Source organism: Ambystoma mexicanum, chromosome 1q, assembly GCF_040938575.1.
Source record: "Ambystoma mexicanum isolate Mex_15411 chromosome 1q, UKY_AmexF1_1, whole genome shotgun sequence".
Classification (NCBI taxonomy): domain Eukaryota; kingdom Metazoa; phylum Chordata; class Amphibia; order Caudata; family Ambystomatidae; genus Ambystoma; species Ambystoma mexicanum.
The window spans coordinates 184,608,030-184,622,171 of record NC_090922.1 but is presented as its reverse complement, the minus strand read 5'-3'; the positions used below and the strand labels follow the sequence as shown (position 1 = coordinate 184,622,171).

The 14,142-nt window shown below is 46.7% G+C and overlaps 1 protein-coding gene across 1 annotated transcript in view; it reads right to left on the bottom strand.

Moving 5' to 3' along the window:
- The window catches only part of LOC138526369 (dickkopf-related protein 3-like), a 1,508,461-nt gene that overhangs the window by 168,382 nt on the left and 1,325,937 nt on the right, over positions 1 to 14,142 (bottom strand). The window contains exon 7 of the mRNA XM_069637031.1: positions 1,271 to 1,427. Coding sequence (XP_069493132.1) covers positions 1,271 to 1,427 — 157 coding nt within the window. The remainder of the gene's footprint in view (positions 1 to 1,270; positions 1,428 to 14,142) is intronic.

Genomic DNA, 14,142 nt, shown 5'->3' with positions numbered 1-14,142 from the left:
CTTTGCGGGTTGGGGGATTTAGGGCCTGCTTTTTGCAGGCGTTAAAAACCAACCCGCAAAGGGACCGAGGGAGCTAATTACGGTACCGCAATTTGCGGTACCGTAATTAGCGCCTTCCCCATTCCCATTATGCCCTATGGGGCAAAAATGGGAATGGGGAAGGGCAATGGTGGAAGGGGGAATTACCGCCCCGCCAACCTTGGAATGGGGCGGTAATTCCCCTTTCCACCAAGGCGGTGCCGGTATTTTACCGGCATGAACCATGGCGCTAATAGCACCATGGTTCTCTGCCATCCGTGTAATGAGGCCCACTGTCTTCTATGTACATGTCTAGCCTTACCAGGATTTGGGCACATGTTGCAGGTGTTTTGCTTCATTTGAAGGAGCTAGAGACTCTGGCCCTCATTACGACCTTGGCGGAGAACCATGGTGCTATTAGCACCATGGTCCATGGCGCTAAGTTGCCAACTCCGCCATGGTGGTTGGCGGACTTACCGCCCCATTCCGAGGTTGGCGGGGCGGTAAGTCCCCAATCCCCATTTACCCTTCCCCATTCCCATTTTTGCCCCATAGGGCATAATGGGAGTGGGGAAGGCGTTAATTACGCCACCGTAAATTACGGTGGCGTAATTAACAACAAGGTCCCTTAGCGCCATGGATTTTAACACCTGCTAAAAGCAGGTGTTAAATCCGCCATGGCGCTACCGGAACTCGTACGCAGGCGGTAAGGGTCGGCGAAGTTTACGCCGGCGTAAACCCCTTACCGCCTGGGTCGTAATGAGGGCCTCTGGGTTTTTATGCTCCTCTCTGGGCCTCCGGCGAAGATCGAGGAGTCTCTGGGATTTCTGGCAATCTGAGGAACTCCACCCACGTCTCAACATAATAGGCTATAAACAGACAGCTAGTGGCCAATCACATGGAGGTGTAGGCGGAGACAAACTATTGAGTGCAAATCCAAGTCCGATTGAGGTCATTTGATTTTTTTTTTTATGTCGGGCGGACCATTGGATAAAGTCTTAGAGAAAAGGGGTGGGGTGTCATTGGCATATTTCGTCAGGCTTTTATTTAATAAATATAGGCAGGTCTTGTGACTAGTGGCCAAAGGGTGAAAATATTGGCACCAAAGAGAAACCCAAAATAAAGAACAGAAGTCAGGAAGCGTGCTGGGTGCTATATCCCTGAGTCAATTGGAACAAAAAAGCTGAAATATTTGGCATACAGTATGTCACAACCAAGACAGCAGAGCTTTTCCTGAACATTCATGGCTTACCCTTTGTTGGTGCAGACCAGACCTTGGGAGCATGGACAGTATCCCTTTGTGGAGCTGGCCGGTGCTCCCCAGGCAATCACTTTCAGAAGACTCCCATACGGGATCTCACACTTATCTCCTTCACCTGGTGGCATAGCGCAGACCGGGAATGGAAGAGCTAAAGTTCAGAAAAGACAAAATGAAAGATTTATTCACAGCTTTTTTCTTTTTTGTAAAACCTTGTGAGTATCCCTCCTTATTCATCTTGGAGTTTCTATCTCCTTGTGTACAGAAAGTAGAATGGGGTATAGATGACCTTGACTACTGCTTCCATTCCACTGCATATTTCCAATATTTACCCCTGGGATCACTAAAGCAAAGAAAGGGTTCTTCATCAGGGAAAATTGGCTAATCTTCTGTTTGCTCTCCTATATTACAGTTAAATCTGCTTTCAAATCACTTCGGCGGGGCATACACATTGTACTACAACATGGTTTTAGAGTTAACAAATTTCACAACCGAAACGAGCCTCTATTATTTAGGTGCTCAATGTGTTCGTGATCTGTTTACTTGACTGATAATCTAATGTGATAATTAGTGTTTTACCCTCTAATTCTTGCAACTCCAGATGTGTGCCCTTTGTGAAAGTCCACAGAATGACATGAATGCAGAAGAAATTAGAGCGTCCATATGTACATATTATCCTCAAATACTTATATATTGAAATAAAGGTACATTTATCCTTAAAATAAAAAAGCTAATTACATATACTACAATACATTTTAAAAAATGCCCATCGTTCAGCACTCTAGCAGTAATTTGACTTCCTATCCTCAATACTGATCTTTTTTGACCAATGTCTCTCTACTTGTGTGAGGGGTAACTGTCAATATATGTCCTGAAAATTAATTGCTAGACATTATTTTAAATGTAGACTTCAAATTAGAAAACAAATCAAGAACTGCGCAGTGGAACAGTATAATAAATGCCACCATCATCAGGACAAATGGGTAACCAATTTTCCACTCATTCTAAAATGTACAAACAAAAGTAGAAAAGTACTTTCATTTTTTCAATCATTGACTATTCATGATTAAAATTTTAACTGCCCTTAGATCTTCTCTATGGGTCTAAAATTAATTGTCCTTTTTTGCCCGAAGGATGTATGTCTGTCCTAAATTGGGGATTTGGTAACATCTGCGTGACCCTGTGTCCCCAAGTACTTGTGGCAGAAGCTAAAACATGTGTTTTGAGCTCTGGTAGTTAGGGCCCCAGGAAAGTAGGCTGTCAAAAGTTAAGCTGTGTAGATCAGTAGAATGCTTATGGTAATTTGCAGTGCTGGCCTGCCAGAACTGCTTGGAGTATTCCTAACTAAAATTGTATAGCTACAGACCAGACTACTCTAAAAGCAAGAGAGTTTCCACTCTGAATGCTCATATTGTCCGATGTGGAAGTATAGACTTCGCTCAATGAATGTTCCTGTGTTAGTGGTGGAAAAGCAAAAACAAATTGCAGTGATAGGGTAGCTACTGAAGGGGTAGTTCGTACCACTGCATCACACTGCCATTTTTACTTAATATGTCAGACTGTAATTCTGTGAACCTTCACGCAGTATGTACAGTTGGAGATGCAAGAGTTAGAGTGTAATATATTACCAACTCATGGGTTACCATGTTAGGTTTGTTTGAATAGATTTAGCCATAACCTCTTGTGTGACATACAAAATCGTTGTGCAGTGCATTGGCCATTTTGAAGGTCAATATTGCGAGGACTGAGGATCCTACCCATAAGTTAGGGAACACGCTTGATCTTGTGGTGGCCAACAAATCTGAATTATCTATCTTCCCTGCTGAACCTTTTCTGTGGTCCGATCATTATCTCTTTACTTTTTCGATGAAATCTCTGTATCCCCCTTCTAAGTGTCTCCACCCTTCCACCCTAGAGTGCTGCGCCGTAGCTGGCGCTCAGTCGATCTGAAGGCTCTATTGTCCTCAGTGAGTGCTAACTGCAGTTTATCCCAAGAGGTTCATCTCTCTTATGTCTCATTCATTGGAAGTGGCAGCAGACACGGTTGCCCACCTCAGACGGATCCAATTACAGAGGCTACCATCTGAACCTTGGTTCTCTGATCAGCTCAAGAGAGCCCGTCTTGAGCTCAGGCTGTCTGAGCAGAAATGGCGTGATACATACAGTCCCAATCTTAGAGCACACTATAAGCAGTGTGCCACTGGCTATTATACTGCCATTCTGGCAGCGAAGAAGGCCTTCTTTGAACAAAAAATTGATAAAGCCATTAGTAAGCCCAGTGAATAATTTTCAGTGGTTAGGTCACTGTCTTCCACCACCAACCTCACCAGTTCTGTGATTCTATCACAGGATCTCTGTGATTCATTGGGCCTCATTACGAGTTTGGAGGTAGCCGTGCCCTTACAAAGGGCATGGCTACCCCCAAATCCGGGTCTGGCAAAAGGGGACTTACCGGGCCATTCCGACCTTGGAGGGCCCGGTAAATCACTTTCGCGGGACCCAGACCCGGTATATCGCCATTCCTATTTGAGCCCCCATAGGGCTCAATGGGAATGGGGAGGATGGTAACAACGGCCCTGTTGATAACCGCCGTTGTTGCCATCCGGTACTGCTAGCGGGTGCCGCTCTGCACGCCTGGTCTGACCAGGCATTCCAGAGCGGCACTCGCAAGCATACTCGGAATGTTGCGGCGAGGTAAGAATGGCACCGGTAGCACTACCCGCGCTGTTGTTGCCTTACCGCAACACTCCTAATGAGGCCCATTGTCTCAGTTCTTCATCTCTAAAATTAATAGTATTCAGAATAACATCTCGCTGGCTACCCATGCTACTGCCTCAGTCAGTACGATCCCAGTCACCACCATGGCGGAATGCCCGCTGCAATGGGCATTGTTTCCATCATTCTCTGAGACATCGATCAGTGTAGCGATAAACCAACTAAAGTCGGCTGCCCCTTCAAACCCAGTGCTGCTGTAGGTGATGAAGGACCTCTCCACTGATATTCTGGGCAAGATCAGCAAGTCGATTAACGGGTCCTGCCAGTCAGGTTACATCCCAAGGGAGTTGAAACAAGCCACAGTCATCCCACTTCTCAAGAAGCTTTCTATAGACCCTTCACTCCCTTCGAATTTCCGTCCAATCTCACTGCTGCCTTTTTCATGAAGCTTCTTGAGGCCCTGAGCCCTTTACTTCTCTCATCTTTTTTGGAGACCTCAGGGTTCTTTGACCCCTTCCAGTCTGGATTCCGGCCAGGCCGGGCACAGCAAGTGTCCTAGTGTCCGTCCTGGACGACTTGGCTGGGCTGGTCGATGCGGGAGGAGTGGGTGCCCTGATTCTGCTTGATCTGTCTGCTGCATTTGATACCATTGACCTTCCCACCTTGCTGGCCCACCTAGCCCAGGCTGGCATTTCTGGCCAGGTGTCTTCCTGGTTTACATTGTTCCTGGCTGAGAGAGACCAAATACTGTTACTTCCCCCTCTCTTCACTCCCCTGTTCTTTCCTGTGGTGTTCTTCAGGGTTCTGCTCTGTCCCCTATTCGTTTTAATAGCTACATTCAGCCATTTGTGGATCTCAACCGCTCCTTCAGCATTAGATGCTTCTCATATGCTGACGACACTCAGATCCTGATCTGGTTAGATCTTGAGAAGACTGCAATGTCATCATGCCTCTTCTGGTGTCTTTCTGCCATGGGGGACTGGATGAACCACAACTGGCTGAAACTTAACAGAGAAAAGACGGAGGTGCTGGTGCCCCCACCCGATACTTCACTTTCGGTGTCTTCTTTCTGCCCGTCTGACCTTGGCTCCCTCGCTGTTCCAGTCTCCACTGTAAAGAATCTTGGGGATGTGGTCTCTTCGACTCTTTCGATGTACCACCAGGTTCCGGCTGTGTGTAAGGTTGGACACTTCCATTTGAAAATCCTGCGGAAAGTGCTCCCCCTTATACCTCCTAAACTTACGCCACTAGTCATAGCCGCTCTGGTCCTTAGCCGGCTGGACTATTGCAACACACTTTATCTTGCCCAGCCTAAAGGTCTAGTCCAGCGGCTTCAGCTCTTACAAAATCTTGCTGCCCGAGTGGCCAATGGATCCCCGTATGGAGGTCATATTACCCAAGTTCTGCATGCACTACATTGGCTACCCGTTGTCCAGCACATTAAGTTTAAATCACTTTGTCTGGTTCACTGTGCCCTAAAGGGCCTAGGGGCTGCATATCTTTGTGACAAATTTGTTTGCTACCTTCCTAACCGGTTACTTTGGTCCAGGTCTGCTGGCCTGCTCTGAGTGCCTTCCTTTCGCTGCACAAGAGTGGGCGGTCAGGCTTTCTCTGTGGCGGCGGCTCAACTGTGGAATGACCTTCCGCCCACACTTAGAAACCTCTCAAATCATCAACAATTCAGGAGATCCCTGAAGACCCTTCTCTTTTAGGCTACAGTGTCTAGCTCACTCTGTGCTTCCCAGTGCCAAGATATCTTCGGGTGACAGAGTGCTTTGTAAACATTGGTAACATAACATGACATCTGTGCCTTTGGCAACAGAACAGGCTATCCCAAGACATGGATGGCCTGGCCACATCCTAGGCATTTAAGTGGTCACATAATAGAGGCCAATTGCTTTGTTTATTGGGTTTTGGGTGAACTTAGTGAAAAAGGCCTCCAGAGTGTGTATGGTTTGCAAATGATAATGACAAAAGGTTTATTTTGGTCTAGCTAAAGAAAATGGGACTCATATTGCTAGTCGGTGACAGGTAGTATACCACTAATCAAGATAGCTAGCAGTTTAAATGCACATGTTAGCGTGCAAAGGAGCTCCTTCTGCCAGTCTATCTCCATTCCATTACCCTTTTTTCAGAGCCCCTCTCCTGTTCTCTAGTACCACCCGCCGCTTTTCAAAACCCACTTCATCGAGCTAAATGCAAATGTGCTGCCAGTGGGGAGAAGCAGTTTGCGAGAGACCACTGGAAAGCATTAAAGGTTCAGATGAGTTCAGATGTGTTGTTTAGCATAAGAGTAGTACAAAGGAAATAGCTGGTTTAATCAGTCTTAAGTACAAGACTTCAGGTGAACGACAGGGTACTGGAGCTGGTTCTAAGTAAAGAAAATACGCAAGAAACCGAAAACAAGCACACCTACTAAGTAAGATGTCAGAGTAAGATCGATGACACCGGGATATCATAACTTTCCAGTGTGTGAAATCACAATGGGTCGAAGCCAGCAGTTAACGTCAGAGTCATAGCTTGGACATGATGTAGAGTACCTGATGTACATACGATACGACCAGTGTTGTCAATGAGTAATGGCCCAAAATGTCGCCCTCAGAATTCCGACTCCCGAAATTCCGACTTTTTCGTCACTTCGTCGTTTTCGGCCGTCGGAATTCTGGGGGTTGTAGTGATCACATAGATCCTTGTCACTCACTTGTTATGCTAGAAAAATCCTCTAGATGGCACAGTATGACAGAGAAACAATAGATTGATTTACAATGAGAACACAATGAAATATGATGGAATTAATAGATTGACGGTGAATGAAAAGCAGGATTAAGGCTGGTCAACACTCCAGTTTGCATGCTTATCAGAGTTCCTCTACAGTTGCTCCATGAGATTCTGGTGGGGTGTCTGTAAACTTGGAAACAGCAAACCTTTGATCACCCTTTCCATTGCCGAAATAGTGGGTGCAGTGAGGAAACAGTCTGCTGGCATTCCCGATGGCATTGCCACCCATCTTTCTCGGCCCCTTGAGGATTTTTGGGCGGCTTTGTTTGTTTGTTTGTTTATTTATTTAGTATAGCGCTCCAGACCCAGGGGTAAATGGGCGCTTAATGGACAGGTTACATAATTACAGTATATATAAAACATTTTTGCAGTTATACAGTTGTGGCGGTAATATGCAATATACAGTATATACAAGCAGGGTAGTTAGATTTCACGGTTAAACATTTCAAGGTATGTACAATATATACAGTTAGTAATAAGCTTAGTCTATTTTAGGATTGACTGCTTTGATGCAGTGATTGGTGCAGATTCCTTCCTGCGCTCGTGGCACCAAGCAATCATTTGCCCTATTTATTAAGGGACCCGAAAACTCCCCAGCTTCATACAGGCCAATTTCTCTCGTAGATTACTCCTTTAAAATGTTTGGGCGTGCGCTTCTGCTAAGATTACAAGTTGCTTTATGTCACCTTTATGGACCGGGCCAGCCCTAGGATTTGCAGGGCCCTGGGCGGCATAAGATGTGCAGACCCCCTTATTTGCATAAATGGTGCCCATGATATTACAGAAATGTTTTTCACAGAATGAGGCTTTAATATACAAAATAGTAGAACAAAAGGTATCACTACATATTATCCCAACCAAAAATATCGCCATATATATGGTCGTCTGGAAGGCCATAGGCAATATTTTTTGGGGGGATCATTTTTGGGGTTTTTGGGAGCGAGGGTTGCGGGGGTGTCCCCCGCTCCTTTAAAAATAATGCAGGGGTTGCGGGGGTGTCCCCCGCAGGTTCCATGCCTTAATATCGCCACAAAAATATGCTGATATTTTTGCATGGCGATATTTTTGCGGGGATATTAACACATGGAACTGAACAAAAAACTGTTATATTGGCCTTGTGACAATCCTACTGTGCACGTGCAAGACAAGGTGGTTAGTGCAGGGGGAGGTGGTCGAGGAAGAAGTGCAGGAGTGGGATGCCCAAGGGGGGGATGAGTTGGGGAGAATTCTCTGTAAAGGCTAATTTCCCAAACCTAGTGAGACCCCCAGCAGCTTTGCTGGATTTGCTGGATTTTTGGGGTTTATTTTTTTTCTCCTGCTAAGAGTTAGACTCTTTTTCTCCCACTCTTAGGCATGATTTGAGAATGTCCTTTGACTTTGTAATGTCTTTTATGGGCTATGGGGTCTTTTACTCCATAGGGCTTCATGTGTTTTTGGTATGTGTGTTACACAGCACCCTCAGTGCAGTAACACAGGGGTGTCATAGTGACCCCTAAACATAGACTCCAGACCCTGGGACTGACTACTGTCTCCCAGGGCATGTAAAGTCACCATTGGCTTTACTAGTCTTAAATTGTGAACAGAACCAGTATAAACCATCATATTGTGGAAGTACTGGTAGGGGTAATTCGATTGCCCCTGGGTCTGTTTTCCAAGGGGGCACTGTCCAGTCCCCCCTTGTCGAGTTTCTGGCTGGTGGCAGTGGATACCATGCGAAATATTCCACCGGAATATTTCCTATGGGATTTTCCCATTCATTTTAAACGCACCACTTTTTGGTGCATTGTTAAAGATACCGCCAGGTTATTTATTTAATATTTATTCCCCGGTTGGGTCTTTTTGCCAGGACTCGGTTTTAAAATGGCGTTTGTGTTCGCCTCTGAAACTTTAACCCAAGTCGAGCCCTTTGTTCCACTTTTTGGCGGGCTTCTCCACAGAAGCCCTCCAAATGGTGCCATTCTGTCTGGGGTCAACAGGATGTGTGGGAGGGGGATTAGGCACCCTGGACTGAATTGCCTTGGCAACTCAAGTCGCACTCTTGTGTGATTGGCCCAGTGGTGAGCCGCCCGGCTCACCACTTAGCATGTTTGAGTGACAGCTAGGCTGATGAATGGGGCTTTTGCTGCATAAAAGCAGGGCTTTGGGGACTGGAACTTCAGAAGTCGCCACAGGACCTAAAGAATCCGAAGAGGGGAGAAGCTGAGCCATCTACAACGACAACACCACCGGTGGAGCCCTGCTGTACGAAACTCACCACTTTCCCGACGACAGAGGAGATCTTCTTCCAGGAGAGTCTTCTTCTCCTTGAGCTGGTGGGACCAAATAGTTTGTCTTTTTCACCTTCCTGGATCGTCTCGTGGTCGAATCGTCTGTGCCAAGCACCCCAGTGGCCGGATAGCCACGCTTCACCACTACCGCAAACAAAAGGGTAGTACCTTTTAACTGGGAAACTCCGCCGCTGGTTTCTTCCCTGGTGGTGCAACGACCTCCAGCGTTCCTCCACGTCGAGATCATCTCTTCCCCTGGACGAAGCTCTGACTTGCACCCGCTGCCAGGAACAACTGCCCCCGCTGGAGCTTTCTCACCATTTCAGGTACTGTGTCCCGCCTGGTCTCCCTTGCAACAGACTGTCCAAGGTGTCCCGTAAATTCTTGACTCTCTATCCTGGGGTGACCTCGGACCTGTTAACATTACCTTTCTAACTTGATCCAACCTCTTTTGACATTTCTGCAAAGACTTTGAGTGCATTTCCACTGTGTGATCTTGGGCACATACCGCCTTGCTCTCTCCAAGACAAGAACGGGCCTGGCCTATGAACTTTTTGCTCTACAGTAGACCCTGCCTTTCCTGACTTGCTGTGGTTGGTACTGTGTGCTTTTCCTATTTCGGCCTTTTCTCTCCCTTTTTAAACAAATTATTGGAGTGCCATCTACGGTTACACGCTCACCTCTGTTTTGCTCAATAAGTAGTGTCTTAACCTAGTCTTGTCAAATAATTAACTAGGGAGGTGTATATATTTGTAGTGACTGTGTTTGGACTTGCTTGACATATTAGTGCCAGTGTATTTTTACAAGTGTGTTTTTAAATAAATAATGATATACTTTTATACCAAAGCTATGGTCAGTGTTTGCTTGTGCTAGTGTATTTTTAGCCTATTGTGTATACTCTATATACTGCCTAACTCTTCTTGAGAGAAGTCTGACTGCTCAGCCACAGCTACTAGGTAAATCTGAGTGGTGCAGACTGCTACCAATTGGGTTTACTGCCAACTCCTGTAGACTTAAACTTTTTGCAGTGGTCCTTAAGGGAACTGCACAGGTTTCTGCCTAACAGGATGGGCAAGTGCTGGGGGCCTTGGAGTCAAGTTCCAGGGGGAAGGCAGTGGGAGGGGAGGGGAGGATGAGTGCAGTGGACAGGGAGGACCAGGTTAGGAGTAGTCCGGGGAAGGGAGCCTGTGGGCAAGTGCTAGCAAAGGATGCTGGAGGGAATGGTAAGGGGGTGGTCAGGCCCCTGTATGATTCTGAAAGGACCAGGCCCCAGTCGCAATGGCAGAGGGAATGTTAGACCCGGGAGGGGGAGAGGGAGAGGTTTCCGGAACGTAAGAAGATCCGGCTCAAGTCTGAGGGGGCAGGGAGGCCGTTCAAGAGGCAGGAACCAGCCGAGGAAAGGGATCTGCCTCCCACTCTCTGCTTGGAGAAACGTTTGACCTGCAGAGAGTTGGAGCCAGAGGACAGAAGGACTCTGGCAGGGAGGTATTTAGGGAGGGAAAGCTCGATGTAGAGAGGTCCCACGCCCCACACAGCCTTGTGGATGATACAAAGGGTCATGAATTTGATCCTTGCGGTCACCGAGAGCCAGTGGAGAGATTTTAGGACTGGAGAGATGCTTGAGGCCCAGCATAAGTCTCGCAGTCCTATTCTGGATTAGTTGAAGGTGGCAAAGGGAGGAAAGAGGTAGATTGAGTAAGAGACTGTTGAGGTAGTCCAGTCTAGAGAAAAACAGGGCTCTGGAGACGTTGAGCTTCTGGGGGAAGGTGAGGAAAGGAAGAATGCCCCTGAGGAGGTGGAGCTGAAAGTTGGACTTCTTGGCAGGGTCTGTGATGTGTGGAGAGAAGGAGAGGAAAGAAGTCAAAGATGATCGCAAGATTCGTGCCTCACAAGTGGGTGAGGGGAGGGGACCCAAGAAGGATGGCCAGAAAGTGGGGGGAACAGGGAGCAGGCATCCCAATGAGAAGGATCTCTGTCTTACTGGCCTTAAGGCAGAGATCATTGACGGAGCACCATGCCTGAATAGCAGTCAGGCAGTCAGGTATGAGGGAGGAGGTGGGTGGGGTAGAGGACGACAGCTTGAAGGAGAGCTGTGTGTTGTCTGCATTACACTGGAAGTGAGGGAAGAAGGTGGAGATCAGATGGGCCAGTGGGGCAAGGTAGATGTTGAAGAGCCACGGCAAGAGGATAGAGCCTATTGGGATGCTGCAGGTGGAGAGTGTGATGAGGGTTAGAAAAGGGCCTAGTTGAATCTGGGAAGGTTGGTTGGAGAGTAAAGAGGTTGACCAGTCCAGTGCCAGTCCCGTGATGCCAAGTGAGTCACAGAGCCAATTAGTCAGGGTGGCATTATTGACCGTGTCGAAGGCAAAGGAAAGACCCAGAAGGATAAGAACGGACGGAGAGTTAGAATCAAGATTTGAAAACAAGTTTTCATGGGTGTTCAGTAGAGCATTTTCCGTACCTCCTGGCTGCTCTGAAGCCAGACTGGTGGTCGTGGAGACAACCAACAGATTCAGTGTGTTGGATCAGTGGAGAGATGATCAGCTTCTCCAGGAGTTTGCCCAGGAAAGGGGCATTGGAGATATGGTGGTAGTTAGGTGGGCAGGAGGGGTCGGCAGAGGGCTTTTTGAGGAGAGGATGCACAAAGGAGTGCTTGAGCAGTAGTGGGAAGGAGCTAGTGGCAAAGGAGTAATTACAGAAATCGGCCAAGGGTGGCGCGAGGGAGGCAACATTGTCCTTGATGGTTCTGGAGGAACAGGGAGCACCTGTTTGGAGGAGACTTTCATAGAGAGGACTTGTCTAGAGACCTCATCCGGTGCTATGGGTGAGAAAGAGGAGAGTAGGAGGGAAGGGACGAGGGTGGCCAAGGGAGGCCTGAGAGCAGGGGGTGTAGGGGAGTAGAGGAGAGTGAGGACAGGATATCCTGAGTTTTGAATAAGAGGTGGGAGGCCAGTGAAATACAGAGGGTCAGGGATGGCAGGGGAGAAGTGGAGACTGCAGTAGGATTGACTAGTTCCTTGGAGATTTTAAACTCTTTGCTTGTGTTGTTAGTGGCCCCAGCGATACAGGCTTGGATAACCAAGAGACAAGAATTGGCAAAGACAACAGTTTGGGCTTTTGTGTAGGCATTGGCTATTTATTTGCTAGCAACTGCCAAAAAAGGTAAAACCTGGCCATAAAATGGTAAGTCCTATAAAATGGTGTAATTACCTTTGCTTATTATAGCAGTGTCTAGCAAATGCCTATCCAATATTGAACAGAAGCCAAAACTATTGGCTTTGCCAGTGCTTGTTTTTAACAGGACATTAGTGCAACAACACACATAGTATGCATAAATCAAGTGGCAGAAGGCACACTTGGTTAGAGACATTTTTATTACGCAAGTAGTGCATTTATAGCTGCAATTAAGCCATTAACTCTCAGAAGACTACTTTGAAACAACACTGGCATGCACTTACAGCACAAAGTTTGATGTTACTGATTGACAAACCTAGCTGAAACAGATCACATTGGGATGTATTTTGGGGCATAGAGGGGCAGGCAGTGGGTGGAAATTGCCACAGTGATTATCATGGCCATGGACAGTCAATGGGTGGATAAATAACTAAACAATACCCTCAAGCTGTGTGTCCCCTATAAACATTCGATGTCCCTCCAAGCTAAACTCCATGGCCAAAACTTAAAATGAATGCAGAGGTGCGGAACTGTCAAGTAAAGGGGGAGCTTGCAAACGCCCTTGCAACAGAAAAGAAGAAACGGTCAGCTCAGCAGATCAAGGTACACGATGAACCTCTGATCCAGAAAGTGTGACAGCGAGGAGAAGGAGAGACACAAGCTGCAAGAGGTCGGTCACCTAGAGACCACAGAGAGGAGAGTATTGGCAAGAGACAAAGCAAAAGTTTAATAAAGACTGAACAAGTAAATAGTCTCTCACATTTGTAATGGGAATCAAATGACCAGTCAAATACTGCAAACTTAAGTTTCTGGTGTTTCATTAGGAAACCTTTACAGTGTGGAGGGCCGTAATAATAAACGGGGTAGGAATGAAGTGCAACTGAAATGTCAGGATGGCATCTATGGCATCGACTAACTAAAAGTTAGGGGGAACTAAAAGTTTAAAAATGAGTCCCCTAGAATCTCGTGTGGTTAGTAGGGTTCCATTCTCAGAAGAGGTTTTGTAACAAGAGAACGTTTTACAACAAAGGCAGTCAAGGGCTTGCCTTCTTCCGGGTTCTTATGCGATTCCCAGCAAGTGCCTGTTTTACAGGAACGCCTCCCCACATTCTTTCTGCTTTTTTTCTGTGACCTGCTCTTACTGGTCTGCTGTTGGCTTTCTCTCCAAGAGGGCCACTGTCTACTCCTTGAGACCGTTTCTCCCAAGTATATTGACTGTCTCCCATAGGCAGCGAATACGCACCTGTATAGCGAGAGAGCTGAATGCCAACCAGGGGAGCTTGGTAGGATTTGTGGATGGCAACTACTCTACCAGGCTAGGGCCCCTCTTCCTAATATGTGAGCCCCCGAAGCTCTCCAGGTTACTCCCTCTGCCTTGCTATCTTCCAGGCTACTGCCTCCTTATCTTCCCCCTTTCATCATTTACCGACTTGGCTTCACCTGCTTCTACTTCTCAGTTTTCCTCAATCCATTTTTCGATAAGCTCCTAGTTACTCTCTTATACTTGTCTCTCATTTCGTAAGCATCTGTTATCAGTATATTCTTCTTGACGCACCCCACTCTTAGTCACCTTCTTCACCCCTTTGGGCAATGATCCTCCCCCAGCCGTCAATGTCAAAGACTCTCCCCCATTTTCCTGGGTTCTACATTATTTCCCCGCGGTATTTTTCATTGCGGGTTTTTTCATCGCCGTTTTTTTTCGAAAAACTCATCGTTTTTTTCTTTTTTTTTTTGGAGGGTTACCTCCCAAAGCCCCCCCTTTATTTTATTTTTTTATTCCCTTACACCCACAACCATATATTTAATTTTTAACCCGCCCCCCCCAAAAAAAACGATGAGTTTTTTTTTAAAGAAAAACGGCGATGAAGAAACCTGTGATGAAAAATACCGCAGTGAAATGCGTGTATACCTTTTCCTGAACCCCTTTGGATA